General features: G+C 43.8%; 1 protein-coding gene across 6 annotated transcripts in view; it reads right to left on the bottom strand.

Annotated features, from left to right (window-relative positions):
- The window catches only part of Slc41a2 (solute carrier family 41 member 2), a 106283-nt gene that overhangs the window by 72472 nt on the left and 11105 nt on the right, over positions 1–22706 (bottom strand). For 3 of the 6 annotated variants that reach the window (XM_021640930.2, XM_021640932.2, XM_021640934.2), the window contains exons 2-3: positions 9621–10335; positions 5939–6046 (exon numbers count right to left, since the gene is read on the bottom strand). In XM_021640930.2, the coding sequence (XP_021496605.1) occupies positions 5939–6046; positions 9621–10172 (660 nt within the window). In that variant the 5' untranslated portion in view covers positions 10173–10335. Of the gene's footprint in view, positions 1–5938; positions 6047–9620; positions 10336–19629; positions 20151–20214; positions 20760–22706 lie in introns of those variants that run through there. The other 3 variants (XM_021640929.2, XM_060377838.1, XM_021640933.2) reach the window with 3 other exon arrangements.

Raw genomic sequence — 22706 nt, 5'->3', positions numbered from 1 at the left:
GAACCAGAGGACCAAAGCGTCTGCTGTGACACTGTGCGCTCTAGCCACGACAGGGAAATCTCAACAACACAGCTGCCTAAGCAAGGCCTGAAAAATTCTAACACCAGTTGCCATCCCAGTATATATCTCATGGGACCCCACTGCTAGGTGGAGAATGTCACACAAGTGATAACAGAGATAGGAAAAAATAGTCTCCATTAGTTATTCAATACCAAGTGTGTTGAGAGAGTATCTTGTGTGTTGTATGAATGTAACACCTGTCAATTAAAAAAAAAATCGGATGGCCTATAGTATAGGCAGGAAATAGGAAGTGGAACATCTGGGAGGCAGAAAGGATTCTGGGATAGATCCAGGTGCAGGAGATTCAACCTACAAGATGTGAGGAAGATGGATGCATGGTACCTGAACAGAGGTAGCCAACCACATGGCAGAATAGTAAAGTGGGCTATTTTAAGTTATGAGCTAGTCAGAAGAGCCTAGCTATATGGCCAAGGTATTTATAGTATACTGTTTGAGCCTCACAAGTCATTATTCCAGGAGCTTGGGGCCAGGGGAAAAAAATCCACAACATAATAGCCTATTACACAAGTGGTCAGCCCTAGAAACATGCACATCCAGGCAACACTGAAAGGATGCAGTAAGTTGTATTCTGTATTTGTTTATATGTATATGTAACAACAGAGGATAAAGAAGAAGCCATGAATTTAGGAGCCAGCATGGATGGGGCAGACATGGGAGGGGTATAAGAACAAGAAGAAAGGTGGAAATAATAAGAACAAACAAAAAGAAATGAAAACAAGTAGGAGGAAAGCAATGATGTAAGACAACAGGACAGAGAGTGGAGAGTATGGGTAGAGAGTCCGGAAGAGCTGAGATTCCAGGGTTGTTCCTAAGAAGCCAGTCACTTGTTGCTATATTACTAGCCCAATCTCAGGATGTGCACACTCAGCCTCACACACCTGAGGTCTGCCTCTCTGGGTAGTGATGATGCATCACAGATCAGTGCCACGGTTACTACTTTTCCATCTACTCATGTTTGTACCTTACACAGTAAAGAGTATTTAGCTCCAACCTTTAAGGAGACTACTCTCCAATCTCTATACCTCCATCACCCAGTTTCGTCATTCCCAAACAACTGGTTTTAGAGCCCAATGACTTCACCACATCTACTATTGCCACCACAATCCAAGTCAACACCATTTTAGCTTAAATCAAAGCAACAGACTGTTCACTTGGCATTAGCCCTTTGGCCACCAACACCCACATTTCAACTCAACAGCCCAACAATCCGTTAAAGATGTCTACTGGCTCACACCTCTCCTCTGTCAAAACCTTCCATGGGCCCCAACGCACAAGCAGCCAAAGGCCCTACAACAGGCTACAAGGCCTTCTGTCAGCTGGCTCCTGGCTATCTGACCGCCTTTGTCTTCTGGGATTTCCCTTCTCGCACCTGGCCCCAACCCTAAGGCCTCTCAAACCTTACTGTACACTGTCCAAACCTTTGGAGAGCTTATTTATTTTTTTAATTTATCTTATTTTATGTATTTGAGTGTTTTGTTCCATGTACGCATGTTCTCCACATGGATGCAGTGCTCAAAGAAACCAGAAGAGGGTGTCACAGTCCCCTGAAACTGGAGTTACAGTTGTTAAACTACCATGTGGGTACTGGGAACCTAACTCGGGTCCTCTGCAAGAGCAGTAAGCACTGGAAACCACTGAGCCATCTCTCCAGTCCCAAGACAGTTTATTTTAAAAACAGATTACTAACTGCATATTGGTTCAGTACTTTTGGAATGTTCCAAAAAATTACATTTCTAACAGGCTGTTGGTACTGACACTAAAAGACCACACTTTAAGAAACACCCATCTTAGCCGGGCAGGTGGTGGTGGCACACACCTTTAATCCCAACTTTTGAGAAGCAAAAACATTCCTCTGAGTCCAAGGAATGCCTGGTTTATTGATAGTTACAGGACAGAGAAACCCTGTTGCAAAAATCCAACACAGAGAACTGGAGTTCAGGCCCAGCACCCACATCAGGCAAGTAAGACATACTCTTCTGGCTTCCAGGAGCACATGCACACACACGGCATGCTCCCATCCACACACATTCTATAAGGAAGAAATCTCCCCCCCCCCCCGTCAGATCAACAGCAATCTAGCCTCTGGCCCTTTGCATTGTCTAGGATGTTCCCTAGCTCAAATCCTCACTTACTTGACACCCTGTCTGTCTTAGTTAGCCACTATTGCTGTGATGAAACACCATGACCAAAGCAACTTGGAGAAGGGTTTATTTGGCTTGCACTTCCATATCACTGTTTATCAAAGTCAGGCCAGGAACGCAAACAGGGCAAGAACTTGAAGGCCTGCTGATGCAGAGGCCATGGACCAGTACTGCTTATTGGCTTGTTCTGCATGGCTTGCTCAGCCTGCTTTCTTATAGAACCCAGGACCACCAGGCCAGGGATGACACTACCCACAATAGGCTGGGCCCGAATCAATAATTAAGAAAACTGCCCTATAACTGGATCTTTGGAAGCATTTCTCAGTTGAGATTCCCTCCTTTCAGATAACTCTAGCATGTGAAAAGCTCACATAAAACTAGCCAGCACACTGTCCTGACAGCCATCCCCCAAAAGGTTAGATTCACCATTATGAGACTTAACGTTAACATGCGGACTAAGCCAGGCTCAGCGGTGTAAACTTGCTATCACTGCACTCAGGGAGGCGGAGGCAGGTGGATCTCTGTGAGTTCAAGGCCAGCTGGCTCTACAAAGTGAGCCCAGGACAGCCAAGGCTACACAGAGGGATCCTGTCTCAAAAAAGAACCGAACACACACATGTGGATTAAAGACAGAAAATCTTATTTAAAATGTATTCTTTTTTAACTGGATTCCCTACAGCCTGACCTATTTTGAAACTGAGTGGCATAGTTAATCTATTATGAGTCTAAACAAATGCTGGCCAAGGTTCAAGAATAACAAATGCTTTTAGAATGTTCTTTGAGGTGACTGAGCCAAAACTTCACTATTCCTGGCAAGGTTATCACATTGCTTAACTGCATTTATCAGGACAAAGTCCACTCTGCAGCTGCTGAAGCAGAAACCACATTTTCATTCCCTTCCCATAACGGTCTTCCTCCCCAAATGTTTCCACTATGGTTTCTGAAGACCTCTGCCTCAGTTTCTCCTGGAAGACACCTTACTGACTCATGTTCTTGCACTGATTCTTAACCCACGGTAAAGCCACAGATGCTTGTTTTTCCTTCTTACAGGCAAAGGAGGGGGGGGGGAATGCCCAGCACACACTCCATCTGGATGCCAAATGATCAAGGACTGAAATCCAAATCCAGAATTTCAGTAAATGTCATGATCAAATAACAAGGTACTGAAATAATGGATAAGCAGGAAATTCAAATTTCAAACAGTTATCAGTTTCATTATTAGATTTTTAATGGCATGTGTGTGGTGTATGTGTAGTGTGTGAGGTATATGTGTGTGGTGTGTGTGGTGTGTATGTGATATATGTGTGCACGTGGTACATGCGGGGTGTATGTGTTGTGTGTACATGGTATAGTGTCTGTATATGGTGTGTGTGTACATTATGGTGTGTGTATGGTAAGTGTGGTGTGTATGGTGTATGTGTATGGTGTGTGTGTATTATGGTGTGTGTGAATGGTACGTGTGGTGTGTGGTGTGTGTATGGTGTGGTGTATGCACATGTGAATAGAGGCTAGGGCACAGCCCAGCTGTCATTCTCCAGGTGTCATCACTTTGTTGTTTAGATAAGGTGTCTCACGGGTCTGCAACTGACCAAAGAGGCCACCCTGGCTGGCCACAGACTCAGGGTGTCTCCTGTCTCTGCCTCCCCAGGGCTGGGTTACAGACATGTACTACCACACCTGGCTTTAAAAAATCTAAACAACAACAACAACACAGGTCCTCACACTTGCAAGTCAGGCATTTTGCCCACTGGGCTATCTTTTCAGCCCTTATACCTTATTTTTTTAAGGAGTTATAAATGCATTTATTTTATCACTTGAGAAAAATGTATTTTTTAAAATATTTTTATTTTAATTTTTATTAATTACACTTTATTCACTTTGTATCTCCCTGTAAACTCTTCCCTCCTCCCCTCCCAGTCCCACCCTCCCTCCCCCAATCCACTGATAGGGGAGGTCCTCCTCTCCTTCCTTCTGATCCTAGTCTATAGGTCTCATCAGGAGTGGCTGCACTGTCTTCCTCTGTGGCCTGGTAAGGCTGCTCCTCCTTCAGAGGGAGGTGATCAAAGAGCAGGCCAATCAGTTCATGAAGAATGTATTCTTAAACACTGGGTTTGAAAATATAAACCTGCTTTTTTTTTTTATTTGTTGTTTTCAAGAGAGTTTTTCTGTGTAGCCCTGGCTGTCCTGTACCTCATTTTGTAGACCAGGCTGGCCTCAAACTCAGAGCTCCACCTACTTCTGCCTTCCAAGTGCTGGGATTAAAGGTGTGTGCCACCATGCCTGGCTTGGAGTTTCATATTTTAATTTTTTTATCTAGTTTGGTTTACAGGGTTTTTCTATGTAGCCTTGGCTGTCCTGGACTTGCTTTCTGGACCAGGCTGGCCTCGAACTCACAGTGATCTTCCCGCCTCTGTCTTCCAAGTGCTGGGATTACAGGCATGTCCCACCATGCCCGGCTGGACTTTCAGATCTCATGAGAATTTTGTTTTAAGTTTCCAAGTCTATTTATAACCTTAAACTATGTAAACATGTATCTTATAAGTCATCATTGTTTTCTTGCCCCAAGCCCAGCTGTTAAAGAAAACCTATCTAAGCATGGCAGACAAGATTTTATAGGAGCATGCATGGCATGGCAGACAAGATTTTATAGGAGCATGCATGGAAACAGCAGCTTGTTAAGGGAAATGACTCATTTCAGGTATTTCCCCAGGTCATTCCACTTCAGGTAACAGGTGAAACCATGCTTGGCAAACACGTGGTGTAAGGTGTGATTTCAGTAAACCCCTGGACAAATCAGTAAGTCAGTATCTGATAACTGCTCTGTTCTACCTTGTGTTTACTTCAGATTTATGTCCACTCTATGCACTGTCATTCACTTACACTGTCATGCCAGGCATGATGGTTCACACCTCCAATCCCAGCACTTGGGAGGCAGAGGAAGGAGGATCTTTGGGAGTTTCAAACCAGTTTGAGCTACTTAAGGAGTTCCAGGCCAGCCATGACTACAGAGTGACATCTTATCCCCACCTCCACCACCATCTACATATATGTATATATGTATGTATGTATACATGCATGCATGCATATCACATGCTTTGTGCTTGCAGGCCAAAAGAGGACATCAGGTCTCCTGGGACTGGAGTTTAGATAGCTGTGAACTGCCATGTGTTAAGAACTGAAACCTGATCCCATGTAAGTAAGTGCTCTTAACCTCTGAGTCAAATCTCTCCAGCTACTATCATAGTATTTTTTATAATAATAGACCATTCCAGAGTGAAATCCAATAATGGGTTATAAATCAAACTGTGGGATTACATAATTAAAAAAAAATGCAGCCATGTGCTTGGTGGCACACGCCTTTCATCCCAGCACTTGGGAGGCAGAGGCAGGAGGCAGCCTAGTCTACAAAGCAAATTTGAGACCCTGTCTGAAAAAAAAAAAAAAAAAAAAAGCTTACAGCCAATAAAGTATATAAAACTGGATCCATGAGTGTGGCCTGGCACTGAAGGAGGCAAACATATTGCTACTTCTGGTGATAAGAGAAAGCAGGTCTAAATTCTCAGGTGAGAGAACTTTCAGGGCCCTATGTCAGTCAAAACTATTTAGTATAACTCTGAGGTCAGGAAACTTATAGAAGACTTCTCATCACAGAGTCTTTTAGGTAGAGAGAAATAAGTGGTACACAGAATAGGAAGCAGGAAAAAAAAAACACTTACTGCAGTGGATAATCGAGAAGCCAGCGTCATTTCCAAGTTCCCTTTGAGACCAAGAAGGGCGGGGACTAAAATGAAAACTTCCGTCACATTTTTGAATACCTCCCAGTGCTGTGAAAGAAAACAAACAAGTTTCCTTTAGAACAAGGACATCTCTAAAGACCAGAGGGGTTTATTTCCAACCTGGCTTCTCCTTTGTTGTAGTTACTGCTATTGAGAGAGTGTCTTACCACGTGGCCCTATCTGGCCTGAAACTCATTCTGAAGATCGGAGACCTGCCTGCCTCTGGCTCCTGGGTGTGAGATTAAAGGCTTGCAACACTATACTGGGCTGTTTTAAAGGACAGCACACATTATGTACTCAGTGGAAGTGTGGTCTTACCGAATCCTCCTAGATTAGGATCTGAGCCTTTTAGACACTTGATTAGTAATGGTTCAACATCTGACATCCCTCCAGCCCACTCTACAACTAACACTAATAACTACAACTGATCCAGACACTCCTGAGATTTACTCTGTCATACTTCTTTTTTTGTGCTTAAGATGAACACCACAGCCTACCACATGCTCAGCGAACCACTGAGCTACACACAAGCCCTAGAGTTTTTAAGACAGTTCGAGCCATTAACTCACTACTGTAGCCTAGACCAGCCTTAAACTTGTGATCCTTGTGCCTCTGCATCCCAGATGCGTGATGCCAGGCACCATGCTCAGTTACTTCCTCATCTCATGATGCCAGAGTCCATGTGCCTAAGGGTTATGAGCTCAGGCTGTGGGACTTCGTCATCTGGAATGGAGTCTGGGATCCTGCACTAATTACAAATCTCACAGGAAAATCACACTGTTGTTATTGTGTTTACAGATGAGGAGATAGAGATTGAAAGAGGGGCAGCTGGAGAGATGGCTCAGCGGTTAGGAGCACTGGCTGCTCTTCCAGAGGACCTGGGTTCAATTCCCAGCAACCACATGGCAACTCACAACTGTCTGGCACCTTCAATCATACATGCAGTAAAACACCAATGCACATAAAATAAAAACAAACAACTCTTAAAGAAAAAAAATATTTAAATAAATACAATGACATTCCCAAGGTCAAAGAAAGAAAGAAATGAAGAGAAAGAAGTTCAGAGTTACATATGAAGTAATTTGCAGTCCTATGTTTTGCTGGCCATTTTAAGGTATGAAGCTAAAAGGTGGCATACCACAGGATCACAAAACTACCACGAACCTGAAAATAATTCTCTTAAGACGGGGTATCACTCTGGAACTCAGGGTATTCTTAAACTCCCTATACACTAGAACAGGTGTACCTCAAACTTTCAATGCCCCTCTTAGCTTCCCCAGGTGCTTGGATTACAGGCATGTGCCACCACCATGCCCTGATGAAGTGAATTTGTGCCTCCAGGAATGGACCTGTCACAGCTAGCTCTGTGGTCCTGGAGGAGAGAGCTCTCAGATGTCTCCATCTATGAAATGAAATAGTGATGAATGGTCCTCATACAAATACAAAATTGCTTTCTGAACTGAAATGTTCATATAAATATCTAATAACACAGAAAGATATTTTACGAATGTAATTAAAGATAGGACTGTCCCAGTAGGAGACTTTAGCAACTGACATATCACTCATGCCAGCAAAAACAAGTCTTCATCACTGATAACAGGACAGGTGAGAAAAGCAGAACTAAAATCCACGAAGGAGAACAAGACCCTTTCCATTTGCCTCTAAAGACTCTCTGGAGGCTGCTCTGAATAAAGCAAGAACTGAGGCCTGAAGGGGCTCAGAGAGCAGAGCCTCCTTCTTCAGGGTCCTGGTGGGAAATCCATCTGGGCTTCAAGGCAACTAGGGATGTGGAGAAAGACCAGGCTGGCTGGGTCAAGGCATTTGATGACAAGCCAGACCACCTAAGTTCTACCCTGGGAACCCACAGAGAAGGGGAAAACTAACTCCTGTGACTTGTCTCTGGCCTCCACAGAAGCTCTGTGTGAAAATACCCACATAAGAAGCACAAATATTTTTTTAAATGTTTTCAAACTGGGCATGGTGACACACACCTTTAATCCCAACACTTGGGAGGCAGAGGCAGGTGGATCTCTTTGAGTTTGAGGCCAGCCTGGTCTACAGAGTAAGTTCCAGGACAGACATGGGCTACACAGAAAAACCCTGTCTCAAAAAACCAAAACCAAACACGAATAAAACTTCTTAATCACTAAGAGGAGGAGGTGTGGCTCAGGAACTGAGGACCTCTCTGACATAGAAGAGATAATCCTGGAGATGAAAAACCTAGAGAACAGAACAGGAGCTACAGACACAAGCATCACCAACAGAGTACAAGAGATGGAAGAAAGAATCTCAGTTGTAAAAGATACGATTAAAGAAACCAATACATCAGTTAAAGAAAATGTTAAATCTTTTTCAGAAAAAAAGTTTTAAAACTTTTTGTTCCTGACACAAAGCATCCAAGAAATCTGGGACACCATGAAAAGACAAACCTATGAATGACAGAAATTGAAGAAGACTCCCAGCTCCAAAGCCCAGAAAATATTTTCAACAAAATCATAGTAGAAAAATTCCCCAACCTAAATAGAAAGAAATGCCTATAAACATACAAGACGCTTACAGAACACCAAATAGATTAGACCTAAACCAGTCAAAGCTAGGCAGTTAAACCCTATTGAAAGGGCGGAGGGACAAGGAAAAAAGAAAAAGAGAAAGAAGAGAAGACAAGGGAAGAGGATGGGGTGAGGGATCCGTCAAAAAAGCACAAGGACCTATTCAATCCTCAGAACCTATTTTTTTTTAAGATTTATTTATTTTGTGTATATGAGTGTTCTATCTGCATGTTCACCTGCAGGCCAAAAGAGGGCATCAGATCTCAGTATAAATGGCTGTGAGCCACCATGTGGAATTGAACTCAGGACCTCTGGAAGAGCAGACAGTTCTCTTAACCTCTCTTCAGCCCCAGAATCTATGAGAGAGAGAAAGAGAGAGAGAGAGAGAGAGAGAGAGAGAGAGAGAGAGAGAGGGAGGGAGGGAGGGAGAAGCCTTAGGGAGTGATAGATAGCCTTTAAATACAGCACTTGTGAGGCATAGTCAGAAGCGATTGATCTCTATGAGTTCAAGGCCATCCTGGTCCACACATAGTGAGTTCCAGGATAGTCAGAGCGGTATGGAAAGACCCTGTCTCAAATTAGTTAAATAATTAAAAAAACAACAACAACAACAACAACAAAAAAAAAAAAACAGAAAGCCAAGTATGATGACACATGCCAAATCTCAATGCTGAGAAGGCAGAGGCAGTCCAGACCCCTAGAACTTCAATAGCTCAAATGTTTCAGATAGAAGAGGAGACCCTGCCTCATAAATATATATATATATATATATATATATGTATATATATATGGAATATACATGGAAAGCGGCTGGGCATGGTGGTGCATACCTTTAATCCCAGCACTTGGGAGGCAGAGGCAGGGGGATCTCGGAGTTTGAGGCCAGCCTGGTCTACAAACACAGTTCAGGACAACTAGGGCTTTTCAGAAAAAAAAAAAAAAAATTAAAAAGAAAAGAAACTAAAGAAGCTACTCAAGGTTGATACACACATACACACACACACACACACACACACACACACACACACACACACACGATTACACATGCAGTGAAACTAAAGATGAAAACTCACCTGTACTATGTCCAAAACCATGCCGGCAGAAACTGTTCCAAAACCAGCCAGCAGGAATGGCACGAGTATCTGCAGAGCCATGACACCGCTGGACTCCTTCGGGAGCTTCTGGTTTGTTTCCACAATAACATCATCGCCCTCACTGGACAGATCTTCGTCCCGCAGCATGGCAGTGGTTTCGGAAGCCTCCCTCCCGTCGCAGTAGTTATAGCCAGCGTAGTCGTCATACTTGGGGCTGCAGCTGGTGGGAGCAAGGCCACTGCTGCTGTGGAAGGCCTGCTCCGAGAACTCGTGGTAGTCCAGATGTGGCTCTGATCTCTTGCTGAAGGTCTGTGCTGCACCTGACAATCCATCCTGCCAAATGCTGTTTGCTTTTTTATGCCTGTCCTCCTGGGTCTTCTGGTAAATGACTGGCACCATGCTTAAAAGTAAGTTCAAAAACTTGTCGGATTGAACTGTATTTAAATGTAAAGTCCAGTCTACAAAACCTCCTGTGCTGTGTGGACTGCCACTTGTCTGGTAAGTGGCAGATCTTCCTTTACTGTGAGTCATATTGTCATCACAAAAAGCCTCGTTTCCTTCAGACTCGGAGCTTCCAGAAGCACGGCAGAATCAGAGCCACACCAACACTTGCTCAAATTAAGCCATTGACTTTGCTTGTAGAGAATGCTTCCACTAGTAAAAAACATTCAGAAGTTCCAGAGAGGGACTCAATCTGCAAAACAACAAAAATAAAACATAAAACTTAGATTAAGTATGCTTATACTGATTTTTAAAAAGATTTGTTCATTTATTATTATGTTTACAATGTTCTGTCTGCTTGTACACCTACACGCCAGAAGAGGGCACTAGACCTATGAGCCACTATGTGGTTGCTGGGAATTGAACTCAGGACTTCTGGAAGAGCAGACAGTGCTCTTAAGCTCTGAGCCACCTCTCCAGGCCCATTTATACTGGTTTTCATACAGGAAGAAAGCGATACTGTAATCTAAGTTGGATGCAGTCTGCTTTGTGACATATAAGTGGTCTTTACACATACATACACACACACACACACACGTGTGTATATATATATTTATATATATATATACATACAGTGCGGCATGGTGCCATACGCCTTTAATGCCAGCACTCAGAAGGTATAGAAAGGAGGATCTCTATTGAGTTTGAAGCCAGCCTGGTCTACAAAGTGAGAGTTCCAAGCCAGCTCGAACTACACAGTGAAAACCTGCATCAAAACCAAAACAAAAAAATAGAAATGTTTATAATCTATCTTGGGTGAAAGTGTTTTTATTTCTGTATACTTCACGTAACTGAAGTCCATGGGGGGTCTTGACTGCCTCTGAAGATACAGTTGTGAAATCAAGTATTGCATTTGCAGGATGTGGTGATATCCCCTGTGATGACAGCAGTAAGGAGGTGAGGTGGGAGGGCTGCTGAGGATTGCCTAGGCTACACAGTGAGACCTCTTTTACTTAGTTTCACTTTTTAATGTGCATTGGTGTTTTGTCTGCACGTATGTCGGTGAGAGGGAGTTGGATCCCCTGGAAACTGGAGTCACAGACAGTTGTGAGCTGCCATGTGGGTGCTGGGAATTGAACCTGGGTCCTCTGGAAGAGCAGCCAGTGCCCTTAACCACTGAGACATCTCTCCAGCCCAAGACACTCTTTCAGACAAAACCAAAAGAAAGAAAAGGAAGAAGAGGAGGAAGAAAAGGAGAGGAGAAAGAGGAGGAGAATACCCCTGGTAATTTGCATACACAATCAAGTGCGAGAAGCACTTTCCAATACATTCAATAATGTGATCTATCCTCATGAGACCAGATGTGAATCAGCATGTAAACGGTGTGAATACACACTGCACACGCTACTAGTCGAAGGAGGAATGGTGACGATAGTGGAAAACAAGCTGGCATGATCTAAAGGGAAGCCGCATACACCCTCTGTCTTAGTTACGGTTTCTATTGCTGTGAAGAGATCAAGGCAACTCTTAGAAAGAAAAACATTTAATTGGGGCTGGTTTATATTTTCAGAGGTTTAGTCTATTATCATCACAGCAGGAAGCATGGCAACGTGCAGGCAGACATGGTGTTGGAGGAACCAATAGTTCTATTTTCTGATCCCAAGGCAGCCAAGAGAGACTGTGCTACACTGGGCAGAGGTGGGGCCTGGGCAAAGGAGACCTCAAAGCCACGCCCACAGTGACACACTTCTTCTAACAAGGCCACACCTACTCCAGCAGGGCCACACCTCCTAATTGCACCACTCCCCAAGAACTCAAACATGTGAGTCTACGGGACCCAAACCTGTTCAAACCACCACACCCTACAATGAAAGAATTGCACCCCAAGTCAGGCCTGGAGGTGCAAGCTTTTAATCCCAGCACTTGGGAGGCAGAGGCAGGTTCTGTTACACAGAGAAACCCTGTCTCAAAACAAAACAAAGCATATTCCCTGAAGAAACCCTTGTGCTTCATACAAGAAGACAGACAGAGAGAGAGAGAGAGAGAGGAGAGAGAGAGCAGAAAGACAGAGAGGAGAGAGAGAAGAGAGGAAGAAAGAGAGAGAATGGAATATAATGGGATGGACCCACGAGAGGATTCAACAAAAGTTGCAAGAAAATGGTGTTGAGTTGAGTTGAGTTGAGTTGAGTTGAGTTTAGGTTTGGTTTGTTAGAGGAATGGGCATTCGGCCCTCAAGGGCGCTCGCTGTTCACGGCCTGTGCAAGCATTCACTGCTGTTCTTTGAATTATGTACACGTCTAGAAACTTGGCTAATAACACTGGTTAATAACACCTGTTGCTCTGGCAGGGAGCCCAGGTTCAATTCCAGCTCCAACATGGCTGCTCACCAGCACCTGAAACTCTAGTCCCAGGTGGTCTAACACCCTCTTCTGACCCTCAGGCACTGGACCCACACACAGCGTCCATGTATGTATGGACATGTTTATATAGCACTCATAATAACGCTGAAACTATCTTTAAGGGGAGCGCTAATGAGTGGTGCTGGGGTAGACATTAGTCCCAGACATCACTCCCTTCCTCGAGAGGACAGTGATCTCTACCTGTTACCATGGTTTCCTGAACTCTAACAAGGATGACACATCTTCATCTCCGATGGCAGCAGGTCTAGCCATATGGTTCATTTTGGCTGATGAACAAGCAGCGGCCACACATACCGGGATTGATCTACCCAACTGTCTACCGTCTTTCTAGGAGTTTCTCTGACATACTGAGCAACCAATGGTTCCAATCAGCGGTCAGGAGCTTGAAAACAACAGTTCCCAAAGATCTGAATCTCAAAACCCAGAAATTTTCTTTTGAAATTTTATCAATTAAAAGCACTTCCTCTTGCTTCTCTGCCTTTTGGCTAAGATCAAGTGTAAAAGCACTTCCTAGGAGGGCTGGGAGAAAAGGCTCAACAGTTAGGAGCACTAGCTATTTTTCCAGCACCCACGAGGCAGCTCATGACTGTCTGTGACGCCAGGTCCAGAGGACCCAACACCCCCACACAGACATGCATGCAGACAAAGCACCAATGTACATAAAACTTAATGAAAAAAAAAAAAAGTTGGAGAAATGGCTTAATGGCTTAGTGGTTAAGAGCACTGCCTGCTCTTCCAGAGATCCTGAGTTTAATTCCCAGAAACCACATGATAGCTCACAACCATCTGTAATGAAATCTGATGCCCTCTTCTGGCATGCAGGTATACATGCAAATAGTGTACATAAAAATAAATAAATGAATCATTTTTTAAAAATAATAAAGGCACTTCCTGGGGCCAGTCAGAGGGCCTGGCAGATAAAGACGATGGTAGCCTGGCCCTGAAGTCTCTCAGATCAATCCCTGGAACCCATGGAAATGTTGAAGAAGAGAATCAACTCCACAAAATTGTCCTCTGATCTATACTCACATAATAATAACCAATAAATAAAAGTTTTTTAAAGTTTTGTTTATTTATTTTATGTACATGAGTGCTCCATTTGTGTGTGAAGAGGCAGCAGAGTATTGAGATGGTTGTGAGCCACCATGTGGTTGCTGGAAATTGAACTCAGGACCTCTGGAAGAGCAGATACTGTTCTTAAGCGCTGAGCCATCTCTTCAGCCAAATAAAAGTTTTTTAAAGTTAAAAATATTACACATTTAGGTTTATTGAGAAATTCATTCCATGCTCCCTAAAAGGTTTGCTACAGCTTACAGTGAGGAGTTGTGTCCAGTAACAGACTCAACAGAAAGAAACCAACATCAGGCATTCCGCATGAAAGCAATTTGTGTCATGAGGATTTCAGCATTAATGCTAAAAATGTTTCTTTTTAAACGGTAAGATAAGTGTGTTTGGTGCCTGGACCACCAGTTCTGGCCTGAACTTCATGAACCCTTGATTCTGCCACTCTGCAGGCATGCATTCTGTCCCCTCCACGTTCTCTTTCCCGAGTCAGCTTTCAGAAGGGTCAAGCCAAACTAAACTTGCCTGATAAATCTTAACTCCTTTAGTAATATCCATTAAGTACTTACCTGTGTAGCAGGTTCTGAGGACAAGGACTGGCTGTTTAATTTGCTTTATGTAACACCCAAACAGCAGAATGGCTGTTCAATTTTCCTCTAAAGACCCAAATCAAATTAAATATAAATTCTTATCAATCTCTCCCTCCCTCTCTCCTTTCTTCTTTCTCTCTGCCCCTCCTTCTTTCCCTCCCCTCTCTCCAAGACAAAATTTTACTGTATAGCCCAGGCTGGCCAGGAACTATGTAGACCAGGCTATCCTAATATAGACATCAGCCTGGGATTCATGCTGGGATTAAGTGTACACCACCAAGCCTAGCCCATTTCTCATTTTTAACCCTTTGACTTCATAATTCTTTTTTTAAGATTTATTTATTTATTTATTTATTTATTTAGTCTACAGTGTTCTGTCTGCATGTATGCCTGCAGAACAGAAGAGGGCACCAGACCTCATGAGCTACCATATGGTTGCTGGAGATTGAACTCAGGACCTCTGGAAGAGCAGTAGTGCTCTTAACCTCTGAGCCATCTCTCCACCCAATTTCATCATTCTTATCTCCTGGACTCCCTACAACGTTTTTCTAGGTTACCTAGATGAACCAAATTCTGCTCTACACTGAGTACATGTGTGTGTGTGTGTGTATGTGAACTGAACACACCCATGCTAGGTAAGCAATCCAATCCAATCTCCTTTACAATGTCTCCACTTCTACCATACTGTCCCTAACACCCAGAACTTCTGCCTCATTCAAAAGACTGCACTGAAAGTATGCCAGGTCAAGAAAACCTCCCAGGCTAATACAGAGCTAAGGGCTCAGAGAGGAGAGCACAGCAAGCATTAAGATGACCAGACAGTTAGTGGCCCCTCCAAAGCAGCCACTTTCTCAGCATTGTGACTTGGTGGCTTACTGGCTCACAGTAGGGGAAGGCATTGCAGAGAGGACATGCCTGGTCATGGCCGGTCCACAGTCAAGAGGAAGCAGAATAGCTGCTGCTCAACCCGATTCCTTTTTTATTCAATTTGACCTCCAGGAAACTGCCCATATGTCGGGTTTACCTCCCCTATTCAGTTAAACATTTCTGGAAATAGCTTCACAGGCATGCCCAGAGATGTGTTTCCATGGTGACTATATATCCAATCAAGCTGACAGTGAAAATCCCATTACATTTACAGTTTATCATTTTTATTTCATTTTTTTTTCCAGACAGTATCTCATTATGCAGCCCTGGCTTCATCTAAACCAGGTTGGCCTCAAACTCACAGCAATCTTCCTGCCTCTGTCTCCTATGTGCTGGGATTACAGGTGCATACCACCACAGACAGGCCCCATATATCACTGCTTAAATGAAGGAAAATCCCAACATTCTAGTTTACCAATACTCAGGAGCCAAATGCTGGTGTGAAAACCTGCTAGCGCAGAGAGGCAAAAAGTATCCAGCTGACCTTCCTTCTCATCTCAGGTCTAGATGGAAAAAAAAAAAAAAAAGTCTCACTAGTTCAGCTGACAGCCCAAAGCCCAAAACTCCATGGAGCTGAGGAGCTAAAGCCTAAGCTAAAGCCAGAGTTGAGCTAATACCCTTTCTTCTTCTCCACCCTGTCTTAAATACCCCTCAACTCAAAGTCCCTCCTTATTCTTTAATCCTTGTCAGCTTGTTTCTTGCTCTGTCCCTTGACCTAGGGTTGACGTTATTAAATATGGCACACAGAAAGCTCTTGTACTAAAGGTGTGCTAGGGCTGGGTGAACCACACCATGATCACCAGTTTATAATAAACAGAAAATTCTTGGATTAAAGGTGTGTGATAGGGCTCAACCATGCCAAAGAAACAGGGTTTTGCAGTTCCCAAATCTGGGGTTCACAATGGGATCAAATATCCTGTAATGATCTACAATTTTAAATAACTTATAAAAATAATGTCCAGTCTCCCGCTGCCAATTACTATATGATAGAAGGTACCTTTGGCACAGGGTAAGATGGCACACACCTATAATCCGAGGCACGAGAGGTGAGAAAAGACAAGGTGGTTCAAGGCCAGGCTGCGAAAAACCTCTAAAAAAAGGGGTGGGGGGTGGGAGTGTAGCTCAGGGGTAAAGTGCTTGCCTACCACGCACCAGGTTTGTTAGAAAACAAACAAGATGGTAATGGAAGGGTGCTCTCTACCATTCCAAATATGCTGTCTCCGATGGCTCAGATATGCCTTGGCACTCGGCTAGAAACATACAAAGGTAAGGATAGACACACGACTTCCTTTTGCTGTCGCATCTCGAGAAAAAGAAATCTATTCCCAGGCAAAGGTGTAAAGAATGAGGGGCTGTCTGGGCATAGTGGTCACGCCTGTAATCCCAGCACTCAGAGAGGCAGAGACAAGAGGAGCTCTGTGAGTTCAAGGCCAGTGTGGTCTACAAATCAAGTCCTGGACAGGCTAGGCTACACAGAAAAACCCTGTCTCAAAAAACAAACAAAAAATGAGGGCTGAGTCAGCAACTGCCCTACAAATACAGGTAAAAACCAGGGAAATTACAGCAGTTTACATACTTTACCCCATCATTATTTTATTCAGCTGATTTAAAAGCACTTAGAAATATAAGAATTACTATTCACCTGAACACTTTTCCTGCCTGATTATAAAATTATCTCTAGCTGGGCATGGTGGTGCATGCCTTTAATCCCAGAGTTCTGGGAACCAGAGGCAGACAGATCTGTGAGTTTGAGGCCAGACTGGTCTACAAAGAGAGTCCAGGACAGCCAAGGCTTCACAGAGAAACCCTGTCTCAAAAAACCAAAAAATAAAATAAATAAGTTTATCTCTGAAGTGCTATAAAGACAGGCACTATCTCAGCAGAAACTGAGTTGGGTTCCCAACACCCACATCAAGCAGCTCTAACTGCCTGTAATGCCAGTTTCAGGGGAATCCAATGCCTCAAGCTTCCGGCCCCATGGGTATCTGCACTTATATGCACACATGTGCTCATGCACTTAAAAAATAATCTTTTTTTTTTTTTTTTAATAAAAGAACAATGTCTCCTTTGGAGACAGAGGCTAAAATATACAGAGTCAGCATCTTAGTTTTTGTTAGCTTCAGCTACCTAGACAGAAGTCAAGAGCTCACGAGTTCGACTTAGGTAATCAGAAGTGCTGTCAACTTCCTCGACAACCTGGGAATAATTGAAGAGCGGGAGGGCGGCCAGCCACCACTGCTGGTCTGGGTGCTGGACAGACTTGAGAAGTTCTGGGCATGAGCAGCCAGCCCAGGCCAGCAGGCAATCACCTGCAGCTCTAAAGCTCTGGGTGGCCAAAGGGAGGGCTAAACATTTGTAAACCTGTGTCAAAACTTAAAAAAAAAATAGTGGGAACAACAACAACACCTTTACTCATTAAAATTTTCAATTCGCAGAAGACTCAGGAGCTAATTGCATTCTAAGGACCATATTCTGAAGAAAGAGAGAGAGACTTTTTTTTAAGAACTATATTTGGAACTTGGGACACAGATGCACCAATATCATGTTAACAGCTAAGGATGTAGGTCATTACTCTGGTGGTTGAAGTAGAAAGACTTGTAGAGTTCAGAGTTCAAGGTCAACATGAACAAAATAGCAAAATCCCTTCTTAAAGGGTGGGAGGTGCCAGGGCACGCTGCACATAATCCCAGCGTGGGAGGCAGAGGCAGGCAGATCTCTGTGAGTTTGAGGCCAGCCTGGTCTACAAAGTGAGTCCAGGACAGCCAAGGCTACACAGAGAAACCCTGTCTCAAAAAAAAGGGGTGGGGTGGGGTGAGAGAGGCAATGATGGACATACCTGAAATCCCAGAACTAGGTGGAGCGAAGATTGATTAATACTTCAAGCTTAAACTGAGCTACCTAATAAGAACCTATTTCAAATAAATAAATCAACATCAAATCGGCAGAACTAACACAACTGTCACACCAACTCAAATTTCCTAAGAAAACGTTGACAGAATAAATACAGATGTATCTACAGAATGACAAGGACTGTGCAGTGTTCCCGAAGTACCTTCTGCCAGTCTGTATCTAGTCCCTATCAAAACAATAAGCTAAAATGTGAAAAGTAATCTAAGCATAATAATGCAGTGCACAAGCAGTTTTTAAATATATGAAGCAGGGATGGCATGGTGTCATACTTCTATTATGCTATCTTAAATATTTCTTACATTATTCTGTAAAACTGCCAAAAACTTACTCTCTTACAACTGGCATATAAAGTTCATTAATTTCTCCCAGTTTCAGATAATATTCCACCATTCAGCACCCCATCCAAAGGCACAGTAAACTTTATTTTAAAACTATACACAAGGTATTGCTACTGAGGATTGGGGGTGGGCAGGTGTACTTTGTTTTTGTTTTTTTTTTTATTGATTGATTGACTAATTGCTAAATGTGTATGTGTGTCTATGTGAGTGCATGCTTTCAGTGTGCAGGTGCCACAGAGGCCAGAAGAGGGCAGCAGGACTCATACACACCCATACACACCCATACACACACACACCACCAGAGCTGGATTTACTGGCGGCCGTGAGTCAGGAAATGTAGGTTCTAGCTACCAAACTCTGGTCCCTGTGAGAAAGCATTTAATTCTAACTACTGAGGCCTCTTGCCAGCCAGATGTTTTGTGTTTTGAGGTAAGGTCTCACTACCTAGCCCTCAGGTTGGCCCTAAAGTCTCCAAGGATACCCTTGAACCTCTCATATTCCTGCCTCCACTTCCTAAGTATAAGAATGGCAAATGTGCCACCACATCTTGCTAAAAATTAGACTGCTTTGCTTTGCTTTTTTTTAATGAAAGTCAAAACATTTGTTTTTCTTTTTTTTTTTTTTTTTTTTTTTAATTTTGATTTCCCCACTCCCACCCCAAGGCAGGGTTTCTCTGTGTAATCTTGGCTGGGCTAGACTGGCTCTGTAGACCAGGCTGGCCTGGAACTCACAGAGATCCACCTGCCTCTGCCTCCCTGAGTGCTGGGATTATGGGTATGTGCCACTGTGTCCAGCTAAAACATCTGCTTTTCACTTCAGTAGAAAGGAAACTTCCAGCAGCACCTGAAACTGAAATGTCAAGATCTAATACATTCCTTTTTTTTTTTCTTTTGTACTATTGACTGCACACTTTTTCTTCTTTATTTATAGTTCTATTATTTGCTGTTCTTGTTTGTCTGTGGTTTCTTGAGTCACAGTCTCACTATCCAGCCCTGGCTGGCCGGGAGCTTGCAGAGATCTACCTGCCTTGACCTCCCGTGGCCAGCCATACTTCTTCTCTTTAGGCTCTTGGCCAGGTGGGATGGCTCACACCTGGAATCCCAGCACTCAAGTAGGACTACTGTAAATTTGAGACCAAACTGGGCTGCAGTGCAGATAAAGCCTCAAAAACAAACAAAATGATATGCATTGTATGAAGCTGCCTAAAAAAGATTCTTAAAGTAAAAGCAATAGTTCTTATCAGGTGTTTCTATAAGCCGGCATGGTAGCATATTAAGAGTAACAGCTCACACTCCCTCACCATTACTCCAGCTCGTAGACTGCTCAGCCACAGTTGGAAACAGACAGCAGCTCACCGATGTTCCAGGAAGGAGCTGCCGACACGCAGAATCCACACCAACACACCCTTCTACATTTTGCCTTTTTCACATACCCCCAATTTTGTTCAGTGCAAACTCATTTCTGAAATCAACTTAAAACTTGCACTTGACCAATTGTATAATTAAAGTGAAAGGTAAAAGAAAAGCTTCTGGAATGGCCAGGTACAGAGGAGATGCCAACAGGTCAAAGTTCAGAATGAAAAAAAGAAACAAGGGAGAAAGGACAAAGCCAACATAACAAGCTTTAAAAGAGAAACAAAGCTGCCTCTTTACCAAAAATAATAATAATAATAATAATAATTACTTGCTCCATGTAAAGTTTCCATTTTTATTCTCTATTTTAAGATCAAAAATGCCCTGTAGAAAGCCGTGTGTGTGTGTGTGTGTGTGTGTGTGTGTGTGCGCTCGCGCCTCATGATAAATTCCATTATGCTGTAGACTAGCTAAAAAAATGAATACAATAATGCCTGGTCACTTTCATAGTTAAATATCTCCTCAGCACTTACAGTCATCCGAGAGCTCATTATCATCTTCCTCCTCAGTCAGCCACTCTCCCACCTGTTCACACCCGCTGCACTCAAGCGGCACGGGCATCTGCCACACTGGAGGTCTAGCTCAGACAACTGCCAGCAATCACTTTCCCAAGCTGGACTACCTCCACAACAGCAAGTTCCCGAGGTCCCGGAGACTGACGAAGCCAGATCTCAAGTCCCAGCAGCTGTTACACCAGTCAGGTGTTTCCCTCAGTCACTTCAACTGCTCCAACTCACTAGAAAAGTCTACAAGCTGATTAGGCCAATTACAGGAACCTGGCGTCAGGTTACTCAATTATCTTGGCATCAGACTGAAATAATGACCTGGCCTTTCCTATCTTTCCTCTGGCAATCAAATCTCTCCTCTACCTTTGGTCAAGGCTGAGTATCTCTTAGCTGGCTATCAGCTGAAACCAAAATAAGCCAAACAAAACAAAAATAAGGCAGGCACCCTTGACGACCAGTTCCCAACACAACTCAAAGTTGAAGGTAAACCTATTCCCTTATAACTGGGCCTGCACAGGACAGGCTCTCAGCAGTCAAAGGACCAGGGCAGGGCTTGTGGATCCTGCCCATCACTGGTGAGCTACTGCTGACTCACAGACTCAGAGGGAGGAGCCACTGTCTTCAGTTGTGTACCCAAAGTCCATTGCCCCCCACCCCCACCACCACTATCCGTACCCCCTACCCCCACCCTGCACCCCTGCCAGGCTCCAGTGGATATTCCCAGTTCCAGGGCCACACAGACCCACCTGTCAAATCCTGAGAGACTCAGACAAATCAAAGGACATGAATGCAGGAAAGAGATAAGTAAGGAAGAGGCCAGATGGACAGAGAAAGAAGGGGATGAGAGAGGGTGGGAGAAATCACGACGTATTATATACATGTATGAGACTCTCAAAGAACATATTAGAAAGAACCACTCCCTAAGGCTACAGCATTCTTCATTCTTCTTTTTTGTCGCACAGATCATCTGCAATGTAAATACAGATTTACAGAAAAAGAGAACTGTTTGTTTGGGGGTGAACACTCCAGAGTCGGTCACCCTTGGCATTCTGTTCTCAGGCCCAGAGATGGCAGACATGAGACAGACCTGGGGAAAACAGGCCAGACTTCGTCAGAACATCTTCAGAAGCTAGATGGAGCAAGCATGGTCCGAGCCGGGGGTCCTAGCAGCCAGAGGCTTGACCCAGGAGGGTCACAAGTGTGGGGCAGCCCCGGCTATGGAGGAGTTTCAAGTGCCTTGTGGTCCAGGAGCAGATGTGTCTCAAAACCAAAATGGGGATGTAGTATTTGCCTAGCTTGTCCTGGGTTCAAATCCTGTCTCAAAAAACAAACAAACAAAACCAAACCCAGGGGACGGGGGAGTACAGACGTGCACTGAACAATGTCTGTTAGATTGTCTGTTGGGGGCAGGGGTTGGGCCCAGGAGCACAAGCACGCTATGTTCACGCTCTACCACCAAGTCATGCTGTGTGGAAGCACAGTGCTCTAAGAGAAAATATTGCTAATCTAGGGAAGTTCCAGCATAGAGGGCTCTAACTGATTTTTTGAAATACTCTTTGAAATGACCATAAAAATGCTTTTAAAACAGGGTCCTGCTATGTAGTTCAGGCTGTCCTAGAATTTGCTCAGGACAGCCTCAAAATCTTTCTACACAGTAATAATTTACACTTGGAAAATTGAGTCACAAGGGGCTGACATCATAGTCCCATAGTTATAAAGTTAGTAAGGTAAGGACCCTGGACTTGAATCCAGGGCTTTCTGACTGGCCAGCTGGTGACACAGGAGTCACTCCAGGTGTTCCAGATTATCCCGTGGCTGGCATGTATGGCCAAGGGCACAGAGCAGCCTCTCTGATTCACAGGTGAACTTACTCTGATTATCTCCTGTTAAGTAAAAAGTGAACAAATGTTTTCTGACAACCAGATATGCACGACATAAGGCTGGACTGTTTACACCTGACGTGCTGAAGCAGTGCAGACCAAAGCGCCTGCTCACCCCACTCACTCATTTACACAAAGCTCTTTACCAGTAATGAGCTTTTGATACAAAATCCCACAAAGTCCTCAGGACTTGACAAAATGTGCCACCAAAAGACTAAGATAGTGAGCTTTAAAGGACAAGTAAGATTCAAAGATATTGGGGCATAGAGAGAGGACAGACAGGAGAAGCAGGGAATGGGAGTCAACAAAATGAAGCAAATGGCATCCAGACGGAAAATCCACACAGAGAGAATGGAGTCTAAGTCAGAGATGCACAGACCAAACATCAAGCGTCCATCAAGAGAAGACCTGGAAGGGGTTGAAGAGATGGCTCAGAGGTTAAGAGCACTGGCTGTTCTTCCTAAAGGTCCTGCGTTCAATTCCCAGGCACCCACACGGTGGCTCACAACCATCCATGAGACCTGGTGTCCTCTTCTGGCATGTGGGGACATATGCAGGCAGAATGCTCTATAAATAAAC

The sequence above is a fragment of the Meriones unguiculatus genome, chromosome 2 (assembly GCF_030254825.1).
Source record: "Meriones unguiculatus strain TT.TT164.6M chromosome 2, Bangor_MerUng_6.1, whole genome shotgun sequence".
In the NCBI taxonomy this organism is placed as follows: domain Eukaryota; kingdom Metazoa; phylum Chordata; class Mammalia; order Rodentia; family Muridae; genus Meriones; species Meriones unguiculatus.
This window is presented reverse-complemented; position numbering and strand designations above follow the sequence as displayed.